The sequence below is a fragment of the Phodopus roborovskii genome, unplaced genomic scaffold (assembly GCF_943737965.1).
Source record: "Phodopus roborovskii unplaced genomic scaffold, PHOROB, whole genome shotgun sequence".
Classification (NCBI taxonomy): domain Eukaryota; kingdom Metazoa; phylum Chordata; class Mammalia; order Rodentia; family Cricetidae; genus Phodopus; species Phodopus roborovskii.
Genome location: NW_026126516.1, coordinates 319,042 through 331,831, shown reverse-complemented (window position 1 = coordinate 331,831; position 12,790 = coordinate 319,042). Strand labels below are relative to the sequence as shown.

Genomic DNA, 12,790 nt, shown 5'->3' with positions numbered 1-12,790 from the left:
GCTCAAGTTCCGCGAGGGTGGGAACCCGTGTGGTTCCCCTTGGGCAGGGCGGGCTGCCTGCGGGCTAGCAACCGTGTGCGGGTGAGCAGGGAGCTCCCAGATTGCGCTCTACCCGGGGGCTGCGGGTAGGCGTGGCTACGGGGAGGGGCGGGGCGACAGGCTCGGGAGGGCGGGGCCGCACATCGCCGCCCGCTCCTCCGGGCTCGGGAGCGCGCGGCGCGTCTCCGCCGGGCAGCGGAGGCGAGGCGGCGGCTGGACCCGAGCGCCGCAGGTGACCCCGGCGGGGAGCCGGGTGCGCGGGGCCGGCTGAGCAGCAGCGAGCGAGCTGGAGGCGGCCACCCCGCGTTGCGTCGTCTCCCAGCCTAGGCGCAGGGCTGAGGAGACGCGCGACGCTCCCTGACGGCCGGCGGCGCTAGCGGCCCTCGCTCAGCATGTTCGGTGAGGACAGGCTCTTCCTCCCGCCCGTGGGCTGAGGCGGCGGCGGCGGCCACACGAGCGAGAGATGCACCTGCCGGGCTCGGCTTAGGGGAGCGTCCGGGCCGCCAGCCGGAGAGCTTTCGTCGCCCAGACCCGGCGGCCACCGCGGGGACCGCGCCGCAGCGACGGGTGGGCGCCCGGACATGGCGGCCCGGAGCGCCCCGAGCTGCCACCTGCGGCTCGAGTGGGTGTACGGCTACCGGGGCCACCAGTGCCGCAACAACCTCTACTACACGGCGGCCAAGGAGATCGTGTACTTCGTGGCGGGGGTCGGCGTGGTGTACAGCCCCCGGGAGCATCGGCAGAAGTTCTACCGCGGCCACAGCGACGACATCATCAGGTATGTGCTCCCGGGGAGAGCTGTCACCCCTGCCAAGCGCTCTCCGAGTTTGCGCCAGCCTGCCCTTCTGGAAGTCCGTGACCCGCTCCTGCTAAGGGGCATCACCCAGGGATGCGATGTGCATGCATCTGTCTGGTCGCTCTGCTTTGCGCATCTCCTTATTCTGGGGCAGCCTCCTTCGGGAGGGATCGTAAGGACAGTCGGGCCGCAGGTCATTCGCTTCGATGACTTAGTGACCTTTCCCATTCCATCAAAATCAGGAAACTTGTCCAAGGGTTGTTTGGCTAACGGTTTTATTTTTCCTTTTTCTTTTTTTTTTTCTTTTCTCTTTTTTCTTTTCGTTTTCTTTTTACTTTCTTTTTCTTTTCTTTTCTTTTTTTTTTTTTTTTTTTGGACCCCGTAATTAATTGCATGTTAAACGGAATCTTAGAGAGACATGGGGTAGGAAATACTTAACGGAAGAGTGACCCCAGCTCCGCAAAACGGAGGCTGGACCTGGGAACCACATCACACAGTGTGTCCAGGAGGGTACTCAATCCTTGGCCATAGTTATTAGTTCAGGTTTCACTACCAGCAGTTACCAGCAGAGAAACTCAGGTGTTATTCCCAAGGCAATTCACGGGAGGTTAAAATTGACACTGGAAGGAGGTTTGAGGGTATGTCTTATATGAGAAATAACACCACTGATTTCCAGTTCTGTTGTTTATCTTCATAAGAGTACTCTTACGTTTACTTTCCTATTTATAACTTAAATCACAGGGTGTGTGTATTTTGCTCTTTATTGATCTGCATCTCAAAGTTGGTTGTGATGTCTACATTTCTATAAGCAATACACATAAAAGCTAATTTTCAGCAGCATCAGCCAAACTTATAGGTAAAAGTTAGGAGTTTTAGAATTGATTATTGCCTCAAACACATTTTTTTTTTTTTTTTTTTTTTTTTGTCCTCTATCGAAGTGACTGCATTACAGAAAAATTTGAGTGTGTTTGTTTTAACACAGGTTGTGTGGTCAGGCTTAATTTTATTCCTTGGTGGATGTTTCACAAGATTCAAATTAGGCACTTCAAATCAGTACCTGGGTTTGATGCCTAGTAAGCAAGACGCTGCAGTTATGGAATTCCATGAAGTTGTGTTATTTTGGCTCTCTATACACATATGAGAGAGAAGGCTGAAGGCAAGCAGGTTAGCTAGGATGGAGCAAAGTAAAAATAAGCAGAATTTGAAATCCTGGAGTATGGAAGGCATGGTGGCTTTTATTATTATTCACCTGTTTTTTTTAAACACTGCAGTGAACGTTTTCTAGATTACACTTTTTGGAAAGGAACCTGAGAAGCGATTTTATTCTCCTCAAATTAGGATTTATGCTTTCTCTGTGGCAGTGGTGTTGAGAGCTTCAGACCTAAGTCCAAAATCATGAACTTGAACAGAAGTAAGAGCAATTATTGATCGTGTCATTCATTCATTCATTCATTCCTTCCTTCCTTCATTCATTCCAAGAGCAGAGTTACCCTGGGTTTTTTTCCTTTCCCCCCAAGTCCTGTCATGCCTGCCCTTCTCTATGGACTAGATCTCTAGCGTTACCTACATGAAGTTGCTTTGAGTAGCAGACCCTCCCGCCCAGATGTTATTAGGTTAAATTCAGTAAGTGGTGCAGGTGTGAAGGATATTGAAGTCTTTTAAGTATCTTTTTTTTTTTTTTTTGAGACAGGGTTTCTCTGTAGCTTTGGAGCCTGTCCTGGAATTTGCTCAATAGAGCGGGCTGGCCTCGAACTCACAGAGATCCACCTGCCTCAGCCTCCCAAGTGCTGGTATTAAAGGCATGTACCACCACTGTCTGGATATTGCAGTCTTCATAGTGAGTGCAATTAAATTGTTTTTACTCTTTGTGAGAGCCATGTTATACTGAGGAGTTCCAAAACATGATGCGATTTATTTGAGGGGAGACAAAGTTATGTCTCCATTCTTTTAGCGGTAGTTAGAAGCTATATTATTACATGCCCTGCTGCTTGAAAATTCTACTTATTTATTGTCATACTCCAGATTGAACCCAGATCAAGTGAACACATAGTCAAGTGCTGTTTCACTGAGCTAGCTATACTGACTGCAATTTTTATATTTTATTTCAGTAAACTGTAAGGAAGGTCATACTTTGGCCTTCTGCAAGAGTTGTACAACCCATACATGTATCTCAAAATACTTCCCAACAGCAAACCTACTCTACATGTCTGTGATTTGATATAAATGATACATTTTTATATAATTTATGACAATATGAAAGGATTTCTTGAAACGTTGTAGTGGGTAGTAAAATCTGAACCATGCAGTGTAGTAAAAATGGTGGCACAAATTTAACACAATACTAAGAATATAATTGAGACATCAAAGTGCTTTGGAAATTGTATGACAGATTATTCTTGTGAAATAAAACAGTCAAACATCAAAACCCGTTTCTGTTTTCAAGTCAGTGCTTGACCTGTAAGCATAGAAACCATTCCAATAATTATTCAGTTATTTCACAGCATTCAAAAATGTGATGGATAGTAGAAAACAATGTTGTGATATTAGCCTTAATAATGGAAATGTTCTCATCAGTTTTATTACCATGTCTGCTTAAAATTTGTTTGTGATTTATTGGTGAATGTAACTCAAGCTAAGGCTGCTCTAAAATGGACAGGTAATTGTCCTTTGGTTTTTAAGTTGTGAAGTTTGAATAGTCTGTTACCTGGTGCTTCTATAACCTTACCTTCATCTGGGATGGCCCAAGGTGGTTTTCATACGACATCACATTGTTCTATTTTGTCTCGTATAGTTGTCTTCCTTCTTTGGCCCTGTATCTGTGTGTAGTGTACTTCTCTGGTCACTTATCTCTTACTAGTATTTATTCCAGGAATTTGTTTATATTTGGAAGTGAACTTCAATATCAAAATAATGCAGGACTTTTTCTTTGTGTGTGTGTGTGTTTCAAGTTCTGTTGTTACAATCCCTCCATTTATTTGGTGTTAGCAACTATTTTTATACTGTTATAATGCCAGTTATAGTTTTTAAGAAAAGATACTTAACCAGGTGCTGGTGGTCCATGCCTTTAATTCAAGCAGAGGCAGGCGGATCTCTGTGAGTTCAGAGACTAGCCTGGTTTACAGAGTGAGTTCCAGGACAGGTTCCAAGGCAATACAGAGAAACTCTGTCTCGAAAAACCAAAAAAAAAAAAAAAAAAGAAAAAAAGAAAAGAAAAAGAAAAAAAGAAAGAAAAAGAAAGGATGTAAGGATGCTTTTTAGTGGCCTGATGTGAAACTTTTTTTTTTAAGTTTTGAAACTCTTGCTAATTGCTTCCCTTAGCCAAAGGATTTTATAGATTTTAAATTATGATTTTCTTGGCAAAGTAGTGAATATTATTAAAAAGTTTTCAAGTCCTGTATACCAGGAAGGACCATGGATGGACTATAGTTAATTTGTTGTGTTTTCACATTAGCCTCTGGTTTACTCAGTTGTCTACGTTTTATAGAGGTAGAGCTTGAAATGTTTAAAAATGAATTCCATCTATCTGTTCCTTCAGCAGACTGTGTTTCTCCCTATTTTCCTTAAAGACTCAACTTAAATATTCTGAGAGATAGTACTGTATCATATGTCATACTCTTGTGTTATGACAGAATATTCAAAAGTTGTTTTACTATCTTCATCCCCCTCCCACTTGCCTTTGGCTCTATTTTGTTTATAGCCATTTCTCTCAGGATCACCAATGACCTAACATATTGCAGTGGCTGGTTATCAGTTTCCACCATTTTTAATTTTCATCATCATTTGACACATTTGATGACGCCCATCTTATTAAGATACTTTCTAAAAAATTCCAGAAATTGTACAAGTATTGAAATGTTTATATAATACATGACCTTTAAATCTGTGTAAAATATTTGTGTTCTTAAACATTTATCATTTCTTTTTGGTTAAAACATTAAAAGTCCTTCTAGAAATACAGACTACATTTTCATGAACTATAGCCATCCTCTGTGTAGTACCAGACTTCTTACTCCTAATTCTAATTTAGGACTCACTGTTACGAGCACTTTCCCACCAGCCTGGTCCCACAGCCACATCAGTGCCAAAATAACACACTGAGACATTGTATTAATTATAAAACTGTTGGCCAGTTACTAGTGTTTCTTATTGGCTAGCTCTTTCTTAAATACTAACCTATTTCTATCAATCTAAGTGTTTCCACTTACCAGAGGAGGGTCTGGATCTCTTCTCTCATGTCCTACATCTTGACTCTTCTCTACTACATCTCCCAGAATCCTCCTTGTCTCCTGGTCCTGCCTGTCTTGCTTTCCTGTAGGTCAACAGTGCTTTATTCATTAACGAATAAGAGAAACATATTTACAGAATGACATCTCCCATCATCTCACTGATCATCTTTTTCCAGTCCCTATATTTTCTCTTGTTTTCCCTAGCCTCTTGTAATCACCATTCTACTCTCAAGTTGTATGAGATAAATTTAAAAAACAATTCCATATATGAGTGAGATCTTGTGGTTTTATTTGTACTTTATTTCCCTTAGCAGTGATCTCAAGTTACAACTATGTTGTCAAAATGATAGGATTTTGACCTCTTTATGGTTGAATAGTGTGTATGTGTCTGTGTGTGTATGTAAAACTAAGGAGAAAGAATCAGGACTATTAAGAACATTTTTGGTAGGTGATCAGACAGGTGGAAGGGAGTCAGTCCTCACTGTTCAGGTAATACTTTAGAGACTTGGAGGTGAGGAACTGTACTGTGTAGAAATCTGAGTGAAGGATAGACTAGGCAAAGGGACTCTTCTCTAATGGATTTGCAAGAGAATTGGTGTGGCTGGAATACCATGAACTTGGGTTCAGTGAGGTAAAGATGAGATGGAGTAGATTTTGTAGGGCCTTGCTGAGAGCGTTTTGACCTTCTCTCTGAGACTGGAAGTTTGGGTTTTGTTTGTTTGTTTGTTTTGATTTTTAACAGTTGTGGTTTGAATAAGAATAGTACCCATAGGTTTATTGATTCGAATGCTTAATCATCAGGGAGTGGCACTACTTGAGTAGGTGTGGCCTTGTTGAAGGAAGTGTGGCCTGATTGGAGGAAGTGTGTCACTGGGGGTGGGTTTTTAGGTGCCAAAGCTCAAGCCAGGTCCAGTATCTCTCTCCTGCTGCCTTTGGATCTAGATGTGCAACTTCCAGCTACTTCTCCAGTACCATGCCTGCCTGTTTGCCACCATGCTCCCTGCCATGATAGTAATAGACTAAACCACTGAAACTGTAAGCAAGTCCCAATTAAATGCTTTCTTCTATAAGAGTTGCCATGGTCATAGTGTCTCTTCATAGCAACAGAACACTGACTAGGACAACAATTTAATGAAGTTACTGACTTAAAGGATAATGAACTCACTGGCTTCTATATTCAGAATATACTGGAGAAGAGGCTCAGGAGAGAAACCACTTCCCCGTAGTGTTGGTGGCTTGGACCAATCATGAGATATTGGGAAGAGTAGCAGTGAAAGCAGTGAGTAAAGTTTAGGGTGTATCTTAAAGATAGGAGCAGTATGGTTGATTCATGAATCAGATGTACATTATGAGAGAAAATGAAGATCAATAATGATCATAGAAATTTTTATCAGAACATCTATATGGAGAATTGGAGTTAGCAGTTACTGAGGTGGGAAAGATGGTGGGAAGCATTTTCTGTTTGTTGAGGAAGGATAAAATCAAAAGCCATGTGTTAAAAGAGTTCAAGTTAAGATACCTCATAGACAAGTATGTGGGGTTATAAGTTAGATAGATGAACATTTATGCCTGTAACTCAAGGAAGCACCCTGGTATGGCTAGTATTAATTGGAGGTGTTATCAGCATGTAAGTAGTGAAGCCAGGAATCTCCATGAAGTCACCAGGGTAGCAAGTATAGACAGAGAGAATAGATCTGGAAATGGGTTTTGTTGTGCTCCAGTATTCAAATTCAGGGGAGATGAAAAATGAAATAAGAAAAAAATGTGGCCAGAGGAACAGAAAGGAGGAGTGTGGGGCTATCAAGATATGATCAAGCCTGCTTCCCATTGGTGAAGATGTTAGCTGCCTTGTGGTTATTACATTACAGTTGTAAGACCATTTCGTCCAAATGATTAGGGGAAAGGAGGTCCAGGAAGAAGTCAAAGGGATTGTTATTAATACATAGAACAAGCACCCTTTAGGATATTCCAGCAGCTCTTATTTACTTTGTTTTTTTTTAAATAAACAGCCAAACAATTAGCATGTGGCTGGCAGCCCTAGATTCTTAGTACCCAAGGAACATTACCTGAAAACTTGTGTGAAATGCGGATTCTTATTTCTTCCTTCCTTCCTTCCTTCCTTCCTTCCTTCCTTCCTTCCTCCCTCCCTCCCTCCCTGCCTCCCTTCCTTCCTTCTTTCCTTTCTTTCTCTTTTTAGTTTTGCAAGACAGGGTTTCTCTGTATAACTGCCTTGGCTGTCCTGGAACTCTGTAGACCAGGCTGGCCTCTAACTCACAGAGATCTGCCGGCCTCTGCCTCCTGAGAGCTGGGATTAAAGGCATGTACCACCACTTCCCCTGCACAAATTCTTGTTTCTTACACTGTGACTGAGCTTTCTGTAATTGTGATAAAGTAGCTGAGAAAGGAATTTAAAAGCAGGAAATTTGCATTCTGCTTATTTCAATTGAAGGTTGAATGTCTTTTGTTGCTTAGGGCCTGAGACAAGGCAGAATATCTTGGTGTAGTGCAAATGACAAAGGGGACTGCTGACTACAGGACAGCCAGGAAGTGTGTAGATGGGGAGAGGAAGAGGACCAGCAGAGGGAGGACCAGATGAGCAAGGGGAAGAACAGGGAAGGAGAGAAGGGAGAGGAAAGAAATAATGTGGAAATTGTGTACCAGCTGCACTTCCAAAGTAAAGAAAGCATTCATTCTTCTTCCCATTATACTGAATCTGTATCTTTGCATCCTTTGAGAGTACTTCATCTGTCAGGACACTGCCCTCATTGTGGAAGACTGCATTTTATATTCATTTCAGTACATGATAGGGGATGGTATTCTAGGCTATTCACTTGAGAACTTCTTTGGCAGCTGCAGTATTGAGGAGTTGAGGTCACATTGTTAGTATTCAAGCATCTGTACTGGCTTGCCTTGGGGTTTTGAACAGGATTTGCCCTCAGCTGCAGCCACTAATAGCACCACTGTGCACATTCAGTACTTTCCTTTTAAAAGGGCCCTGCCCGCCCCCCCTTCTCTCTCTGTCTCTCCCTCTCTCTGCCTCTCTCTTCTCCCAGAGGCCTGTCTCTCTTTTCCCTTCTCCCCTTTTCCCATTCACTTTCCCCTAATAAAAACCCCTCCACCCAGGCTCCTTTGCATAGTGTCTTTCTTGCTTCACTTTTTAAATTACAACATACACTATATGTAACATATAGACTGTGTTAATATTATAACAAAAGCTTTTCCTAATATGGGAACATTCTTTTAGGTGGTGTTAAAAGTTTCTGCTGTTATAAAGAATGGGATGAAAGCATTTTCATAAGGGTTGTTATTTGTTAATGATTATTTTATTCAAAATTTCTTTTTAATTTTAGCAGTTTCTTTGGAAATTTTGTTAACAAATATTGATCGAATAACTGCATGTACTAATCATTTCTTTAGAAGCTTAGGGTTAAAAATGAAGTGTGTGTGTGTGTGTGTGTGTGTAAAGTTTCTGCCCTATTAGCATATAGACTTTAATGAAAAGTGTGAGATCTTATGTCAACAATAGTGATTTTAGATAGTTGATAATTACTGTAAATGTGTTAGCATAATGTATTGAATATATTGAAATAACTAAGTATTTAGAGAAAGCTTCTCAGCACAAACTATGTTTGACTTAAAGGATAAATGAGTCAAAGGTTTTTGGAGGTCTTTCTAGATAAAAATTTTAAAAGCTCAATTTTCTTGACCTTTTTATGGGACAGAAAGGCATGTATGCTAGAGTGAACAAGAGGGAAAATGATACCGGTAAAGTTTGAGCACATCCTTTGGTACTCCACCCAGATAGGATGTTATTCTCATCAATGGGAAGTGGTTGGAGAGTTTTAGCCAAGTGAATGGTAAAGTCCAAATTATATTGATTTGAAAGATTACTTTGGGGTCATTGAGATGGCTGAGTAGGTAAAGGTGCTTGCCCCAAAATCCTGCTGACCTGACTCTAATCCTCAGAATAAAAGTAGAAGTAGAGAATAGACTCTACAAAGTTGTCCTTTGATTTCCACGTACACTCTGTTGCATGCCCTACTCCCAGTAAAATAAATCAAATAAATGTTTTTATTTGTTTTTTTAATCATTCTGGCTATATTAAGGGAACTCTTAAAAAGAGCAATAGAGAAAAGAAGGTAAATGGTCAGAAGTCCTTAGTGAAGTAGTCCTGGTATAAGATGAATGCTGGCCTGCATGAAGAATGCAGAGACAAGATAATGGTGATGATAGAGGCAATAGCACAGGCTAATGGAATTATGTGGTAACTGCAAAAATAGTAGTGAGAATGGAATTTATATTCTTGATCCAAGCAATATCATGCTTGAGGTTTTACCTTGAGCAATAAGACAAGAGAAGGAAGTAAAAGGAGTTCAAGTAGTAAAAAGAAGACAAAGTATCCCTGTTTGCGGATGATGGTTTATACATAAAGAGCCTAATGACTCCACAGAACCTCTTAGAACTGGGAGATACTTTCATCAAAGTGACAAAAATACAAAATTAACACATAATAATCAGTAGCCTTCTTATATACATATGACAAACATACAACTATACTGAAAAAAATTTAAGGAAACAATCCCATTCAATACACATAGACATAACACCAAAACAAAACAACAAACAAGAACCTAAACCCCATTCCTAGGAACCAGCCTAGCCAAAGAAATGAAAGATCAGGCACATGTGTTGCTGGCACATGCCTTTAATCCCAGCACCCGGGAGGCAGAGGCAGGCAGATCTCTGTGGGTTCGAGGTCAGCCTGATTTAATTCACAGACACCAAAGCAATACAGAGAAACCCTGTTTTCAAAAACCAAAAAAAAAAAAAAAAAGAAAGAAAGAAAAAAGAAAGAGAAAAGAAAAAGAAATGAAGACCTTTACAATGATAACTTTGATACACTGAAGAAAGAAATTGAGGAATATATCACACGATGGAAAGACACCCCATGCTCATGGATTGGCCATCCTACTAAAAGCAATCTATGGATTTGAGCACCCCAATCAAAAAACCAGGACCTTAGGACCTTTCTTCACAGACATAGAAAAATAATCTTAAAACTTGCACAGTAGAACACACACACACACACACACACACACACACACACACACACACACACACACACACAGTAGCCAAAGCAGAGGATGCTTGAACTGGCCTACCCCTGCAATCAGATTGGTGAATATACCAACTATCATCATAGAGCCCTCATCCAGTAATGGATGGAACCAGATGCAGAGATCCATGATCAAGAACCAGGCCCAGCTCCAGGAATCCAGGTGAAGAGAGGGAGGAGGGAACATATGAGCAAGGACGGTCAAGATCATGATGGAGAAATCTACAGAGACAGTGTATAGAAACTCATGAACTCTAGACATCAACTGTAGACTCCAGGGAATTGAACTAGGCCCTCCGTATGTGGGAGTCAGTTGTGAAGCTTGAACTATCAGAGGGGCCCCTGGCAATAGAACCACAATCCAAACCTGGTACATGATCTAACTTGTTGGAGCCCATTTCTTGGGGGTGAGATGCCATGCTCAGTGGCAGTAGGACCATGATATAATCCTGGTACCTGAGCTAGCTTGTGGAAGCCCATTTCCCATGGTGGGATGCCATACTCAGTCTTAATGCATGGGAGAGGGCTCTGGCCCTGCCTCGACCTATTGTGTCAGACTATGTTGACTCCTCATAGGAGCCCTTACCCAGGAGGAAGAGTGGACTGGGGATGGGTTATGGGGGAGGTGAGGGAAGTTGGAGAGAGAACTGGTTGGAATGTAAAATGAAATCAAAACATTTTTAAAAAGATGAAAAAAAAAAAGAGTAGCCAAAGCATTCCTGAATGAAAAGAATAGTGCAGGATACGTTACCATACCTCGTTTTAAATTGTATTACAGAGGCATGGTAATAGAAACATCATTGTACTGGCACAAAAGCAACATAGAGATCAGCTTAACTTTGGCTTCTGAATGTTTGACAGAGATGCCAAAAATGCACATTGGAGGAATAATGACATCTTAAGTAAGTAATACTGTGAAACCTGGATTTCAACATTCAGAAAAATGAACTAGATTCTTATCTCTAATCTTCACAAAGCACAACTTCAAATGGATAAAGGAGCTTAATATAATAATTGGTACCCTAAAGTTGCTAGATGACTAAGTAGGGATGTACATTTCAACTTTTATAGGTACAGGTAAGGACTTTCTAAATAGGATTCTGATAACTTAGGAATCAGATCAACAACTGACAAGTAAGTCTCATGAAACTAAAAAAAGTCTTTACAGCAAATTAAATGGTTCATCAAGAGAAGAGTCCAACCATAGGATGGAGAAAATCTTCACCAGCTGTACAGTTGACAGAGGATTAATAACTAGGATTCAGATAACCCATTAACAACAACAACAAAACTAATCACCAAGGAAACAAACAACCCAGTTCTTAAAATGGACTGTGGAATCGAACAGCTGGCTGGGCATTTGTTCTGCGGGTTCTCGTTCCAAGGATGCCACCCCACCGCCCATATGCTCTCTGAAACCCGACCAGGAAGCAAGAGAGCAAGCTGGAGTCCAGGACTAGCCTTCCTCCATCATGTCCGCATCTGTGACCACACCCAAATGGGCGTGGTCAGTGCAACAGGTGTGGACGGGGTGGATACTACACTCAGGTCCTCTGGGTCTTGTGTCTAAAGTACATGATACCGTTAGCAGTAGGGACTTCTAGGAGGCAACCAAATGCAACAGCAATGGGCTATAATGTTTTGAGAGTCTTGGACAATGCTGGCCAATACCTCAAAAGGAGGCTTCTATATCAGAGAAGATGTACCTATTAAGTTTTATCAATATGGCTACCTGCACAAAACCTGAACAAGGATGACATCAGTGGACATACTAACATAGAAGGGGGAAGGCCTGCAGGGCCTCAGTCGTAGACAAAGAACAGTGGAAACTAGGGAATGCTGAGAGGGAGAAATGGTTTTTCCCAGGAAGAGTCTCCCAATTGGTTATCTTATACCAAGTGGCCAGTCCTGAGATCATATACATATATGTAACATTATATAGACTGAGAAGTTTGTCTTTATGTATTTAGGAATATTTATTTAATAACAAAGAAAAATGGCCATGAATTTGAGAGAGAGCAAGGGGGTAAATAGAGGAGTTGGAAGAAGAAAAGGGAGAGAAATGAAGTATTTATAGTATAATTTAAAACAAAATTATTTTAAAAACTACTTTAAGATTTCATTTTTATCCCAGCAAGAATGGCTAAGATTAAAAAAAAGAAGACAACAAATGACAACAAAGCTGGTATGGATGTGGCAAAAAGGAAACTCTTTTTACATTGTTATATAGTGCTAGACCCTGCTTACTACAACACTGACCTTCCAGATGCAAGTGTTCACTGGCACAATAGAGCAAAATTGTGTGTCTTGGTCAGTGTTCTACTGCTGTGAAGAGTCACAATGACCTTGGCAAATCTTGGTTTTCTTTCTTTATTTTTTCTTTACTGTTTAACAGCCCTAGCTGTCCTGGAACTCACTTTGTAGACCAGGCTGGCCTCCAATTCACAGAGATAATGCCTGCTTCTGTCTCTGTCTCTGAGTGCTAGGATTAAAGGCATGCGTGCATCATCACCACCCAGCCCCAGCAACTCTTATAAAGCAAAGCATTTACTTGGGGCTTGCTTAAAGTTTACTTCATTATCGTCGTGGTCGGGAGCTTGGTGACACATGGGC

General features: G+C 41.4%; 1 protein-coding gene across 1 annotated transcript in view; it reads left to right on the top strand.

Moving 5' to 3' along the window:
- Window positions 1–338: 338 nt before the first annotated feature.
- Eml5 (EMAP like 5) overlaps window positions 339–12,790 on the top strand; it is a 100,555-nt gene continuing 88,103 nt past the window's right edge. Inside the window, exon 1 of the mRNA XM_051196452.1 lies at window positions 339–817. Coding sequence (XP_051052409.1) covers window positions 621–817 — 197 coding nt within the window. The 5' untranslated portion in view covers window positions 339–620. The remainder of the gene's footprint in view (window positions 818–12,790) is intronic.